This window comes from Triticum urartu, chromosome 2A, assembly GCF_056163025.1.
Source record: "Triticum urartu cultivar PI428250 chromosome 2A, HENAU_Tu73, whole genome shotgun sequence".
Lineage (NCBI taxonomy): Eukaryota > Viridiplantae > Streptophyta > Magnoliopsida > Poales > Poaceae > Triticum > Triticum urartu.
This window is the reverse complement of record NC_141874.1, coordinates 99,952,758-99,967,310: the sequence shown is the minus strand read 5'-3', so window position 1 is coordinate 99,967,310 and position 14,553 is coordinate 99,952,758. Positions and strand designations below refer to the sequence as shown.

General features: G+C 43.9%; 2 protein-coding genes and 1 pseudogene across 4 annotated transcripts; 2 read left to right on the top strand and 1 right to left on the bottom strand.

Moving 5' to 3' along the window:
- Nucleotides 1-1,408: 1,408 nt before the first annotated feature.
- On the top strand, nucleotides 1,409-2,077 carry LOC147984081 (uncharacterized). Its single transcript, XM_087540974.1, has 3 exons — nucleotides 1,409-1,465; nucleotides 1,551-1,727; nucleotides 1,802-2,077. Exons 1-3 carry the CDS (start codon nucleotides 1,409-1,411, stop codon nucleotides 2,075-2,077), a joined length of 510 nt encoding a protein of 169 aa, XP_087397100.1.
- Nucleotides 2,078-2,252: 175 nt separating this feature from the next.
- LOC125536023 (uncharacterized) lies at nucleotides 2,253-8,541 on the bottom strand. Of its 3 annotated transcripts, none has more exons than XR_015615843.1 (5): nucleotides 8,153-8,541; nucleotides 6,850-7,577; nucleotides 6,649-6,776; nucleotides 6,483-6,568; nucleotides 2,516-2,649 (listed from the first exon to the last, which is right to left on the bottom strand). XR_015615843.1 is itself a non-coding variant. In XM_087543364.1 (4 exons), exons 3-4 carry the CDS (start codon nucleotides 4,364-4,366, stop codon nucleotides 2,439-2,441), a joined length of 1,803 nt encoding a protein of 600 aa, XP_087399490.1. In that variant the 5' UTR covers nucleotides 4,367-4,543; nucleotides 6,483-6,568; nucleotides 6,649-6,684; the 3' UTR covers nucleotides 2,253-2,438. The 3 variants fall into 3 exon arrangements, 1 of the variants encoding a protein (XP_087399490.1); XR_015615842.1 differs by lacking the exon at nucleotides 2,516-2,649 and adding an exon at nucleotides 4,369-4,543; XM_087543364.1 differs by lacking the exons at nucleotides 6,850-7,577; nucleotides 8,153-8,541 and adding an exon at nucleotides 2,775-4,543 and having other exon boundaries at nucleotides 2,253-2,649; nucleotides 6,649-6,684.
- A 1,656-nt stretch (nucleotides 8,542-10,197) lies between these two features.
- LOC147984080 (uncharacterized) lies at nucleotides 10,198-12,481 on the top strand (annotated as a pseudogene).
- Nucleotides 12,482-14,553: the final 2,072 nt, after the last annotated feature.

Here is a 14,553-nt window from a genome sequence, read left to right as displayed (position 1 = left end):
TGCATATTCCGAGAGAACAAATAGATGATCCGTGACAACTGCACAAAAGTGAAGTTACTGCTTTAGTATAAACATCCCCAAAACTCGGTCATGAATATAGTAGAACAAAGCAAAAGTCTGCTCTGGTAGATACTTGCATAATCTTTGCTGAATAAGGAAAATTACAGTATCTGTGTTACAGCTAGCAAAAGAAACATCTGACAAAGCACCTAATCAATCAAACAACTAGCTGCCTAAGCCTTTATATTGATGGTGTTTACAATGAGCAAATAAGATAGTAGTTCTCCCTCTAAAATCTATGGAACTGCAGAAATCATGGGTGTGTTTGATTTTAAGCCCAAGTCTACCAAACCAAATTCTACCTGGCCAAAATTTTGGCCATGGTTTCTCATGCCCATGATTTGGCCAATGTCGGCAAAAAAAATAAACTAAAATAGGCAAAGGAGCAAGGCATGTCAAAATATTGGTAAGCATCCAAATAATGACCAAAAATTAGGCCATACCCAAAAAGTAGGTAACGCATGTTTTGGACATAAGCCGGACATACCCTCTGACTGAGCAGTGCCAAATTTGTGATCTTGTGAAATAAAATAAATATTTTAACATAACAAGATTGACGTGCTAGAGTTAAAGAATAAGATCAACCAGCGGAAGGGAAAGGTCTCCTCGAACATAATGCACCAACTCTGCAAGAAGGGTATAAGCAAGCGGCCTTAATGTCTCGATACAAACTCGCCCTGTGCCAACCAAAACCCTGGAAGACAAGCAATCAAGAGTTAAAACTTGTCTGAAACTAAGAATAAAGCATGACACGCAAAAAAGCAAGCAATCAAGTGCTCCAATGTCCATAACAGGGCATATATGGCATAAGATCACCATGTACCCAGTTGAGTTATAACACAGCAACCATAAGAAAAGAAGGATAAGGTCAGCGTAACACGTAGTGCCTCATTGACAGCTCAGTGGATATGGTATTGCTCTGCTTACAGTTTTACAGCGATTGTCTACAAACTAAAATTGAGGAGTTCAAACCAATCCAAATCAAGGAGAGGGATGATTTTTTATAGGGCCATTTGCATTTCTGTCCCTAACTCGAACCACCTAATCAGATATACCCCTAATTCCAAAGCCTGCTCAAAAATGCCCCTCCGCCGTGATGTGCCCTTATAGAAATGCCCCTCCGAGCCGTTTCCGTCCAGTCAAGGTTGTTTGACCGCTAACGTGCCGTTTCTTTGACATTTTTGCCCCTCCTGCCGTACATCTGGGCCCAACTAACCGGTTCACTCTCTCTCCCCTCTTTCTTCTTCCTCGCGACGACAGGGGCATTTTTGAGCACGTACTGGATCGGGCGTTTCCGCGATCGGAGAGAGAGAGAGAGAGGGGCAGGTCAAGCACGGCATGGTGAGCGATGTCTACGGCGGGCACGGCAGGGATGTCTTCTACGAGCTCGTCGGTGGCCGCCAATGTAAGTTTCAGTGTCGATTTGGGGGAGAGATGGGCATATTGCGAAATTAGGGTTCATCAATTTGGGTTTTTTTTGCTGCTGTTAGGTTGATGGTGTCGGCATAGTTCAGTTTCAATCGGAGTTTTACATCCCCGATCTGACATTCTGTGGCCTTGAGGTTCGCTCGATGCAGCGGTGCCCTGGCCACGGGCTTATTCCTGCTCGTCGTGTCGCCTGGGGAGGAGCAAGCTCCGGCAGAAGGTTTCTCGGCTGCCCTCTTGATGTAAGTGTTTGGCTTTTAAGCTTGATTCGATTCTGCTCTTTCCCCTCTTTCTAATTCGATCATTGATTTTGCAGCTTCCTGATGAATCTGAGTGGGTTGTATGGATTGACCCACCACCGACCGAACGTGTTGCTCGTGCATTTGAGGAGCTTCATGCAGGATTGGAGAAGAGCTGGCTAAAATCTCATGATTTAGAGAGGAGGGTGATGTATCTAACCGAGAAGAACAAGAAACTGAAGCTGAAGATGAAAAAGAGGAACGAGCTTATGCAAGCATGGGGATTTATCATAGTTCTTGGTATTAGCATTGTGGCCACATTTGTTTCTGGGTGGTCTAATAATCCATACTAAATGGATTTCTCTTTGTAGTGTATGTTGTGATGGAGCTTGGTGTGGGTATGTATTATCACAGGACAATGCTGTGATTTGGGAATGTTGTGATGTTGCTATTTGGAAATGACTCAAGAATCTTGCTTTGATCGATGACTGAAATAGCATAGATTGAAATATTTGAACAAATGATCTGTTGTGACAAAATAGGAGCTCACAAAAATATTTGAAAGTAGCATCTCACAAGATAGCAGCTCACATAATATTCCAAACTAGCAGGTCACAAAAGGAGCATTGCACATTCAAGATAGTAGCTCACAAGTTCACCATTACATAAGTTCATAATCTCAGCATCACACACTTAAGGTAGCAGCTAACAAGGTCACAGGTCTTTCATCTTCTTGCTCCTGGTGTTGCAAGCAGGGTTAGTTAAGAGCCTTGAACTCCTCCTTGTGGTGACAGTTTTGCTCACTTCTTTGCTTAGCTGGTTGCTTCCAGTTACAGATCCTACTGTAGGATCTGGTGCAAACTTGAGCCTCTTCTTGGCTGGTGACATCCCTCTATCAGCTGCCCTTTTGTAGTTCTTCCTTGGGCTACAATTGAAATGAGAACATTAAATGCAGCAAAAAGGAAATGAGAACATCAAATAAAGCAAAAAAGAAAATGAGAACATCAAATAAAGCAAAAATTGAAATGAGAACATCTATAGCAGTTTCACCTTACAGCAGATGACACTGTTGGTGCATCTGTAGCAATTGGAGCATCAGGTTCAACCTCTACAGCATTTTCAGCATCAGGTTCAACCTCTGTAGCATTTTCAGCATCTGTTTCAACCTCAGTAGCATTTTCAGCATCTGTTTCAGCATCTAAATGATCATCTATTGCATTTTCAGCCCCCCAGTGCTCTTCTTCCCCAAAAGCCGGGTCAATGGATTCCTTGCAGTGAGTGCCACGATGGCCAAGCCTTCCACACCTGCCACATTTCTTTCTCCTTCCTCCAAGTCCTTTTCCCTCAGATTTTGCCCTAATTCTTGTCTTCCTAGGTCTACCAGGGGCCCTGTTTTGCAATGGAGCAGACAATTTAAACCCAGGGTCCACCACATCCCACTGTTGTTTGCCCTCCATTGCAGGCAAATTTTCAGCATAAGTAGCATTGAATCTAGCAACAGAAAAGTACTCATGTACATACTGATCAATCTCACTTACTGGGCCTCTCATTGAAGTAATAAAATACAAAGCATGTATGCAAGGCTGTCCAGTTAACTGCCACTTTCTACAATTGCAAGTCCCAGTGGCCAAATTTACTGGATATCTCCACTCTCTCTTTTCCTTGTCAACTGCTGTGATCTCTGCCTCATATGTGCTTCTCTTCACTATCTCCATATCAAGGTCCTTAGATTTTGCATGAAGCATTTTCATGACTTTGGGGATTATGATGTGGCCAATGAATGTAGCAGCTGCAATCTGCTGTCTGAGATCAAACTTCTCCATTATAAACTGTCTTATTTTGTCTAGCAAGTCCACAATGTGTACACCCTTCCATTTTTTAATCTTTGAATTAAAGGACTCAGCTAGATTGTTATTAACATAATCTACTTTACATACTTCATTGAACAGTGACCTTGCCCATAGCTTGGTATGATGCTCCTCTAAGTACTCCTTCACACCAGCCTTACTGTGCAACTGCCTAAGATGGTAGTTGTGTTTCTTTATGCTGTATGTCAATGAACAGGGCCATAAATTTTCATCAAAGAATTTTCCTCTAAACTTTTTTGTGAAATTTGCAGCCAAATGCCTCATGCATTCTCTATGCTCCACACCTGGGAACACATCTTCCACTGCAGTCTCCAGGCCTTTGCATGCATCAGTGTGGATAACAAGACCTGGTGGGTGTCCTATAAGCTCTCTTAAGTTCTGAAAAAACCAAGTCCAACTGTCTATGTTTTCACCCTCTAGAACTCCATATGCATCTGGGAAGATCCAATTGCAAGCATCCACAGCACATGCACTAACTAGTTGCCCTCTAAATCTGCCATTTAATGCAGTGGCATCTACTGCAAGATAAGGCCTACATCCATTCAAAAAACCTTGCCAACATGCTTTGAAAGAAACAAATACTCTTCTAAAGCACTCTTTCTGTCTACTCTTCCCATTTAGTTTGTACTGCACAGTGTGTTTATCAATGGTAACTACACTACCAGGAGATGCTTTCTCCACTTCTGCCTTGAAGGTATACAGTAACTGGAAAGAGTCAACCCACTTACCATAGATATTGTCAAGTGCCATTTGCTTCCCATAGAATACTCTCATATATGGAACTGCCAGGCCATACTTCTTCAAATTTTTCTGCAATTCTGTTGGTCCCACTTCTGAATCCTCTAAAACCCAGGTCTTCACAGCATCAGCAACGCATCTACTCTTAGCTGACTTCAATATTTTTCTCCTGTTCACACTGGGACATGTATGAGCAGTTTTGTTCACCTTAACCTGCATCATGAAAGTTCAGACACATGTTAGAACCTATGTACTGCAACAAGAAAACAAAATACAGTATCAATGCTGCTAACTATAAGCACAATGCAATGTTAGTTGCTATATATTAGATACCTGAAACAGTGTGCTATGTCTCATTAAGGAGGCATGCATCCTCCATTGACACCTCTTATAAGCACAATGCACTGTCAACCTAGTACTGTCACTCTTGTCTATCACAAATTCACTTTCAGTCTTTATTGAGAAGGTTGCAAGAGCATTTCTACAGTCTAAAGCACTAGAAAATATTGTTCCCTGTGCCAAAGAAGGATCATCTCTATTGTATTGCACATCTGGTCTTTCCTCATCAGATGTTTCAGAGTATCCCATGTCCCTGTCCTCCTCCTTCTCATCTTCACCTGCCTCAGCAAACATGCCTTCAGGGGGTGGAACATAATCTTCCCCCTCATCATCTTTCTCCTTGCCCTTCTTCCTTGTTACAAACTGTGGAAACAACTTTTCATCCTCATCATCACTTGGCCAATCATCTGGTAGTCCCTCTTCAGTATAGGGGTCAACTGAATCTCTACTCTGAGAGGGACATGCATTCTTAGGAACTTCTACAGTAGGTGTTCCTGGTGCCTGCATGGAACTGCTGCTGCCTCTACTATGAGCATTTTTTTTCCTGCCCCTTGATTGGCTGGTCCTACCTTTATCTCTAGACCTAGACTGAGATCTTGTTCCTCTGCTCTCTGGCTCTCCTCTCTTCCTTTGTATGACACTGATTTCTAATTTAGCAGGGAAATAATCATGTATTGCAAACATGATACCAAGCTCATCATCACACTGGACAGGGACCCAAGCTGTTTTGTCAATGTCCCAGTACCTGAATTCCACTGCATCATATAGACCCCATGGATATTGAGCACATATGGCAGATCTAAACTGATTAAAAGTCCATTGATTGTCAGCAACAAAAGGAAAAGAGAATCCTGTATTGGTTGCTTTTGTGCCAGCTCTAGCTAAAAGTGTGGTTTCCATTCTACATTCCATCTCAACTGCTCTATCGGGGTCGATCCTACGATGACCATGGAAAACAGAGACAGATCCCAACGCCATGAGCACTATGAACTAGGTCAACAAATCCCAAATCGAACTACAAATGGCATGAGACTACGCCAGATTAGAAGAGAAACTTACCCCGCTGAAGCATGCTTCTATGGCTGCGGTGTGCTCCCTCGTTCGCCGCCGCCGCTGCCGCCGCAACTGCTATCCCCATCCATCCGCCGCCGCCGCCGCCGTAGTAGAGTGTCGCGCAGAGTCAAATCTGAAGCTCCACCATGGCTGCCATCAGGAGATCGAGCCTTGCGAGTTGGATCGAGCGAGCTAGGGTTAGGGTTACAGCGGGAGGCGATTTGGGGGAGAAAGAGAGAGTGTGCGGCTCAGGCGAGAGAATGAGAGGGAGAGAGAGTGAACTGGTGACCTGGGCCCAGGTGTAAGGACGGAGGGGCAAAAATGTCAAAGAAACGGCCGCTTACCAGTCAAACAGCCTTGACTGGACGGAAATGGCACGGAAAGGCAATTCTATAAGGGAACATGACGGCGGAGGGGTATTTTTGAGCAGGCTTGCGAATTAGGGGCAAATGTGAGTAGTGGGTTCGAGTTAGGGATACAGATGTAAAAGACCCTTCTTTATAATTCCTTAGTTTCCAACTGCTTTGAATTATCATTGTCTTCAACGAAAAGGAGTTTATGTGACCTTGTTTATTTGGACTATATCTAGAAATATTCAGCCCTCTAAAAGTAACTTCGAAAGAAACAGGTGGTCATGAGTTATGACATCAGATCAATAGCTAGCTAGCACACCACATGGTAAACCATCTTGCCTCCGCATTTAAAAATCATGGAACAAAATATGGTAGTGAGCATTCAAGAAGTGAAATGGTTTATGTACCTTTCATCAAGAAGTGTGTCAATCAAGGGAAACAGCCCACGCCTGTATTCAGTGTTGAGAACTTGCTTCAGCCCAACTAGCAGCTCCTGGAATTACATAAATGGAAGTGTTTTAAAATAATGCATGATGCAGCACCTAACTAAGGGAGTTTGCAAAGCATAGTAACCTTTCTTATGGAGACTGAGTCTGCGGGGCATGTAACAAGCAATTTCACAATACTGCTGCATATACTGTTCTCATATGGCTTTATATAATCTGCGTTGCTTTTTAGCAGGTACATCAGGAACACAATGTCTGCAGCACAAACCATCAATCGGTTAAGAACTCCGCAGGCAAGGCAACAGAAGTATAGTGAACTAAGCCCTACCTTGACTTGTGCACCCTTTAACTCAACAAAGGGCGTCTTCAGGTGAGGCGGCACCTTGTCTGGCCCGTTCTCAGCAATTGCTTACACCATGAGTGGCAATAAGAACGGGATATTTGTCTGCACCAGCTTAGCATACAACTGAAAGAGGAACATCACCACAAGAGGGCTCTCGGTAACTATCTTGAAAGACTGTGCGCTTGGATTGAGTTGTCCACCACTTGGCACTGCCAACATGCCTGGGCCATCGGCAGTGGGGTCCAAATGCTGATTGGACACGGGAGGAACGACATTGGCTGTGGCATTGGGGTTATCGAAGAAATGCTTGACGGTAAATTTGAAGTTGCGGTATATTGCAACAACAAAATCAAGAAATGGCTGGACCTCCGCCTCAACAGTAGGGCGGAAGTTGCGGAGAAGGTCAAATACGATTCGAATGACAAGAAGGGCATTTTCCTCATTGCCCTGTGTCAGCACACGGAGAGAGAGCTTGACAAGATCCTGCACAAATGGTCGCAGCACCTCACTGTGCGGAAGCCGGTTGAGGATCTCGATCACCACATTGCGCAGCTTGTGCTCAGCGTTTTCTGTGGCCTGTGGTGAGGTGTAGGTGCTCAGGATGGCAGAGAAGGCCCTGAAGTAGCATCGAAGGAAGTTGAGGTAATCCGGAGTATGTGTCATCTCCAGGCTGTCCCGAACTTCCATCACGAGCTGCAGCCGGACTTGCACAGCTGCAAAATAGTCAAACGGATGATTAGGCATCGGACCATTGAGCCAAAAGAGTCACCAACTCCAGAGAAAGTATTATGGCTTTCAAAATTTGCAACTTGGGATTGAACAAAAGGTGTCATTTTACTCCTTCGTATGGTGAATTTCGACAGGAAAGTGGAGAGCAGGCCCTTTGGCAAAATTCTACAATGGTGAACTACATGCTAGATCAACTAAAAAACATGGAACAGCTTCATTCGGTTCCAGGCAGCGGAAACCTGAAGCTGCAAAACTGTACATTTGGGGGGCAATACACCTCTAATTAATCTACGCTGTAGGAAAAAGATACAGGCTTAATAAACCAGAAGGGGAATGCGGAGATTCAGTAAGGTAAACAGGACTACAAGAGCGACAGCCTAACTGCAAACGAACAGAAAAGGTTGCGAGGAAACAATGGGCGGGTAAACTACATACGATTCGCCGCCCCCGAACGAAATCGCGAGCGCGTCGCGCAAGCACTGCTGCAAAATTGACGCGGCGGCGCATACAAAAAAGACGAATAAACAGGGCATGTGCGGAGGGGAACGCGGGGACGTACGTAGGTCGGGCTCGAAGAGCTTCTGCGAGTGCATCTCCATGTTGGAGCTGTTGATGGGCGCCATGGCGGACCACAAACCCTACCGCGCCAGGGCTTAGGGTTTTGGAGATCTGCGCCGCCCGGAGGGGGACGCCGCCGCCGCCGACCGAGGGCGCGGGGAGGGTGAGGAGCGGGAGCAATTTGAGAAAATGCCACGTCTTTTTTGGGACTTTGCTCCCATAGCACACCTTTCTTTTTATTGGATTGTATAGCACACCTTTGACTAATACTTGGACAAAATAGCACAAATTGATTTTTTTCCTTTTTTCCATGTCCAGACCCACATCTCTTTTTTGCTATGACGAAATTGCCCCCAGGTCGTTTCCTGGATACGAAACGATCAAACCACGAGAGACAGAACGAAGCACGACGCCGCCGCCTCGCCGTTCCTCCTCCCAGCGCCGCCGCCTAGCTGTGCCTCCTCTGCAGCGTGGCGCCGCCTTGCCGTGCCTCCTCCCTAAACCGACGCCTTGCCGTTCCATCCTCCCAGGCGCCCCGCCACGTCGACGTGCTTCATCCCGCCGCCGCCTCATCCCGTTTCTTCTCCTCCCCAACAGTCCACACGTACGTTCTGCCGCCGCCCCTTACAGGTTGCCCCTCTCTCTCTCTCTCTCTCTCTCCACACACACACGCACACACACACACACACACATTTGATCTGACATGTGTATTGTGGAACCCTAGGCCATGGAGATTATGGTGGAGGAGGAGAACTAGTGAGCAGGCTTCACAAGTAGGAGTAGAAGGGTGTTGTTCGCCAAGATGGTGCCAGAAGGTGCAGCTCCGAAACAGTTAGAGCCAGAGGGCACAGTTCCGGAAGGGTTAGTCGTTCAACCTATGCTTTTGAATAGGAGGATTACGTGAATTGTTAACTCAAATATTGACGAATATTTATGCCTAATCATTGATTCTATTCGAAATTTTGTAGGGAAGAAGGTGTAGAATTGCACGTTGTCATTTATAAACTAATTGTTAGAGTTCTTCGATTTGTTGCAAAGCTTGATGATGGCAGCGAGCATCAAGTTGCCCAACATGATGTGGAGTTTGAGGTTAACATGAAACATTTTTCGGTTGAAAAAATGATAGAACTCATTGGGTCCAAAATTGTTCGGGGGAGCGGACAAGAGGTCCATATTTTATGCAAGGACAAGCATTTTGACTCAGTTGAGAGGATTGATAACTACTGAAAGTTGCTGACATCATTTCTTGAGAGATGGGAAGAGAAAGAATTGCTTGTGCTTGCTCAAGTTGTGGAAATTGCAAAGGGGTTTACGGCATCATCTTGTTCAGAAAATATCCCATCTAGTGAGATAGTCGACAACATCATTTTCTCAAGTTCTGATGTTTACCAGTCAAATGCTAGTAGTGCATCATGTGTTGACGATGGTAATGTGCTTCGTAATAATGAGAGATATGTGCAATGTGATGGTCAAGTTATTATTGACTGGTCCAATCTTGAGATAACTCCTATAGGTGATGATATAATAGCTCCTATGTCCCAGGAAAACATGTGTGAGGTACTTGGAATTGAGGATGAGGTTGAGGATGCTCAACCAATAAATGATCCAGCTCCAGTTGTTGTGTGCCATGCTAATGAGGATTTAATGGCCGAGGGAGCTATACCAGTTGATGACCAAGTTCCCGAAGACATAGAAATGTCCTATGACGAAGATCATCCAAAAGATGAGAAAGGTTCAATCTTTCCAACAATGATCGATTGTAGGAGGGCTGTGAGGCAATGGGCAATCAATGAAGAATTCAACCTTGGGACTCACAGAGCTGACAAAAGTAGGTGGATGGCACATTGTATGGCTAAAGATTGTCCATGGAAAATAACATGTCGCATTATGGCTGATAAGACAAAGACCAGGGTACTAACACAGTTTAATATTTCACTTTCTCTATTATTTTTGTTATGGTAGCATCATGTTATTGTAGCAACGCTAACAACTTTGTTATGTATGCAGGTTAACCAGATAGGATCGGCACACACATGTGTTTCAAGTAGTAGGCTCAATTCAGCAATGGCCTCGCAAGATTGGGTTCAAGAAAGGTCTAAGAAAATTTTAAGGAAAACTCCAAACATTGGTTGCAAGGATTTACAAGAAAAGTTAGAGGAAGACTGGAATGTAACCACTGGTTATCACACTGTATGGAAGGGGAGGGAGAGAGCAAAGGATGAGATATATGGTTCTTGGGGTAGTAGCTTCTGTTACCTATATAATTTTAAAGCAGAGATGGAACTTAGATCCCCTGGAAGCATTGTTGAGGTCGATACTAAGCTAACGAAAGGTAAAGTTTACTTCCACAGATTTTTTATGGCACTTAAGCCTTGTGTAGATGGATTCCATGCTGGATGTAGGCCTTATCTTAGCGTAGACTCAACTGCATTGAATGGAAAGTGGAATGGTCATTTACCTGCATGCACAGCTTTAGATGGACATAATTGGATGTTTCCACTTGCATTTGGCTTTATTGAGGTTGAAGATGAAGATAATTGGACATGGTTCATGACACAGTTGCATAGGGCATTAGGGCCAATTTCAAAGCTTGCTATATGTACGGATGCATGCAAAGGCCTAGAAAATGCAGTTAAGAAAGTTTTCCCTCAAGCAGAACAGAGGGAGTGCTTTAGGCATTTAATGCAGAGTTTTTCAAAAAGATATAATGGTGACATAATTGGACGCATGTGGGCTGCTGGTAAGACACATAGACCTTCAATGTTTGAGTATCACTTCTCCAAGGGCCTAGAATCTAGCCAAACTGTGGGCAAGTACTTGCAAGAGTACCATAATTTGAAGTGGATGAGGTCTAGTTTTGACACTGAGATCAAGTGCGATTACATTCATAACAACCTTGCAGAGACCTTCAATAATTGGATAAAAGGAACCAAAGATCTTCCCGTAGATGTGTTAGCTGACACGCTTAATGGAAAGATAATGAAATTGGTTGCAACAAGGAGAACAATTGGGGAGAAGTTACAAGGACGAATGTTGCCAGCAGTTGTACAACAAGTGAATAATAGAACAAGGGGGCTTGGGCACTTGAAAGTTACCAGATCAAGTAATTGGAAAGGTGAGGTCAGGGACATCAACAAAGACAATTTGAGGCATGTGGTTAACATAGAGAAAAGCGAGTGCACGTGCCTTGAGTGGCAGCACACAGGTAAACCGTGTGAGCATGCACTTGTTTTCTTGATTGGAAAAAGGAACGTGAAGATGGAAGATTATCTTCATGAGTACTACTCTCTAGAAAGGTTTAGGGCAGCATATAGGGGGGTTGTAGAGCCCCTCACAGATAGATCATAATGGTCTAATGTTAAATTAGACTTTGTATTGCATGCACCACTCCCCAAAAGTTCCGTAAGAAGAAAAAGGAAGTTGAGATTTAGAAGTTGCCTTGAAAAGGGAGGAGGACATTATAAAAAGAAACCACCACCAAAAGGTCAATTAGGAAGCCAAAACAGGTGCAAGAAGTGTAACCAACTTGGACATAGGCAAGCTGGATGCCCAACTAATGGAGTGAAGAAAAGGTTATTTATATTTATTCACATTTGCTCAACTCATATTTTCACTTCTATTGCTCGAGTTTGTAACATTGTTTCAATTTGTTGACAGGAAACCGAAACCTAGAAAGATAAAACCAAACACCGAAGTAGATGTTGAATGTACAATCCCAGGAGATGCTCTCCTACAAGTCAGCCCTCGTCCTATTACAAGGAGGTAAAAATAATGCTTCTTTTCAATTTCTCAAGTGGGCGTGAGGTATTTTTTTCTCAAACTACATATTGTGCAACCAATCATATCTTTGTAGCCCTCTTGGAGGGATGTCTCCATTGATTGCCCCACAAGCCAGCCCTCGCCCTATGACGAGGAGGTATTTTTTTGGCTTATTATCTTCAATATCTCTACAAATGTGGCATGTTTTTATCTTTAAAAAATGCCCTTTCCTGTAGTCAATCATCTCTTTGTAGCCCTCTTGGTGGGATGTCTCCATTGGCTGTCCCACAAGCTAGTCCTCGACCTATGACGAGGAGGTAATTTTATTCTGGCCTATCTTTAATATCTTTACAAATGTGGCATATTTTTACCTTAAACTATGTTTTCTCGGTAGTCAATCATCTCCTCATAGCCCTCTTGGAGGGATGTCTTCATTGGGTGTCCCACAAGCTAGCCCTCGACCTATAACGAGGAGGTAAATTTCTTTTGGCTTATCTTTAATATCTCTACAAGCATGGAATGTTTTTATCTTAAACAATGTTGTTTTGTGTAGTCAATCATCTCTTCGTAGCCCTCTTGGAGGTACATCTTCGTTCACTGTCCTACAAGGCAGCCCTGGTCCAACCACAAGGAGGTGAAAAGAAATCTGATGTTTTTATTGAATTATGTATAACATCGGTCTTATTTTTTAATGCATGAAATTGATGTACTATGCAGGCAACTTTCTATGGAAACAGGGACTCCCGCTTCTCCACCAAAAGTAGTTGCGAAGGCCGCAAAAAAGCTCACACCAAGGAAGAGAAAAAGAGTGTAGCATGCCATTCCGTGATATTGTTATGCCTTTAGTGATCTGCATTAAGTCGATGCCACTTCTTTAAGAAGTCGATGCTTTTCAATTGAATTCATGTCTTTCAGTGTGTTGTGATATTTTTTCTAGGATAATGTCTTGTGATCTTGTCGTGTGTGTACTGAGATGATTATTCACTTTTTGTTCTGGATGCAACTTGTGAGACTAGGACTCGCCTTATGCTTCCAGTATAAATTCATATCTATTAGTTCTGGACTGTCATATATATTCTTGTGATATGTGAAGAAGGTACAGAAATATAGAGAGGTCATGTCAAAATTTTACGTGAAAATGCTGTAGAAATTTTGATTATATCTATACCAACAAAATAATATATCATTACATGCTACATCCCAATCTGAATTTTGATTACATCCATACGAACAAGCATCCATATCTTCTTACAACAATTGCTACAGCCGTCAACACGTAACAAATTTGTTAGTGTATCTCACTGGCATTTGAGCCATATGCTAACAAAGCTAGCAACCAGAGCAACCAGTAGCTACAACTACAACTGATGGAGCAGCATGTACAACAAGCACTTCTCCAGCCAGCACAGCCACGAGCAGCTACGTCTGGACGAGGGACACGCTGCATACGTACGGGCGGCAAGTGGGACAGGACAAATGACAAGGCGGTGCTGCCGGAAAGGAGGCATGGTGAGACGGCGGCTCGCCGGGGAGCTGGCACAGTGAGGCGGCGGCGTTGGGAGGAGTCACGACGATGAGGCGTTGTGCTCTGCGTTCTGTGATCGTTTCATATCACCAGGAAACAGCCGGGGGCAATTTTGTCCTAACAAAAAAGAGATGTGGGTTTGGACGTGGAATAGAAGGAAAAAAATCAATCTGTGGTATTTTATCTAGCCATTAGTTAAAGGTGTGCTATATAATCTAATAAAAAGAAAGGTGTGCTATGGGAGCAAAGTCCTAGGAAAGATGTGGCATTTTCTCAAATTGCCCGAGGAGCGGAGGAGGAGGACGCGCGTTCGATCTTTCCGGCACGGGGCGAGCCGCGCCTCCCATTTCAGAGCTGACCTCGCGCTCGCGGGCAAGCCGAGGGTTTGAGGGAGGGGGGAGGGAGGAGAGAGAGATGGAGACGAAGGGAGAGAGCGATGGTGGTGCGTTTGGGGCTTGGTTGGGTTGGATTGGGTTTGGTCCCTCCGGTGCGGTCGGGCTCTGGCTTAGGAAAGAAGGAAGCCGGGGTGCCTCTCTCAGGTCAACGCACCCCCTCCAAAAGAAGGGATTCTGAAGTTATGCAGTTCTCTGCTTCTGAATTTGTCTATAGTACTCCTATCTGTCTTGGCGGAATTTCCCTTCCCAACAAAAATATATGCAGCCATTGTGGAATTACATACCGCTAATCTTTCTGGTCACCGAAGAGGTCAATAAAACACATGGCAAAAACATGATGTGGACGAAGAGATCCAGTGAATACACCACCGAACTATTGTCGTGTGTGTAGGGTGTGTTTTTGTCCAAGAATCAAAGGGTGTGTTTGGTTGAGGAACAAAGTGGAATGAAATGCCATGGTTACATTCTATCGGAATGGGTCGGTTTCGTTTCTGTATTTGGTTGAGGATGATAGGTGGAATGGAATGGTGATGTTTCAGTGTTTTTGTAAAGACGGAATGTAATAGGTTTGGTTTCAATATGCAATTTCTCATAGATTTATAGTGAATTGAGTATGAGACGGACACTTGTTAATATGATTATATAACCATCTCCTTTTGCACCACAACATATTTTGCAAGTTAAAAAGAATAACTAAGTAAGTATAAGCACTAAAGTCGGGGT

Excerpts from the sequence above, each read along its gene's own strand:
- LOC147984081 (XM_087540974.1), top strand. The coding sequence starts at position 1,409 with ATGTCTACGGCGGGCACGGCAGGGATGTCTTCTACGAGCTCGTCGGTG. Across the intron at positions 1,466-1,550 it reads GCTCGTCGGTGGCCGCCAAT|GTTGATGGTGTCGGCATAGT; the intron begins GTAAGTTTCAGT and ends TGCTGCTGTTAG. Across the intron at positions 1,728-1,801 it reads TTCTCGGCTGCCCTCTTGAT|CTTCCTGATGAATCTGAGTG; the intron begins GTAAGTGTTTGG and ends TTGATTTTGCAG.
- LOC125536023 (XM_087543364.1), bottom strand. The coding sequence starts at position 4,366 with ATGAGAGTATTCTATGGGAAGCAAATGGCACTTGACAATATCTATGGT. Across the intron at positions 2,650-2,774 it reads ACAGTGTCATCTGCTGTAAG|CCCAAGGAAGAACTACAAAA; the intron begins GTGAAACTGCTA and ends TTTCAATTGTAG.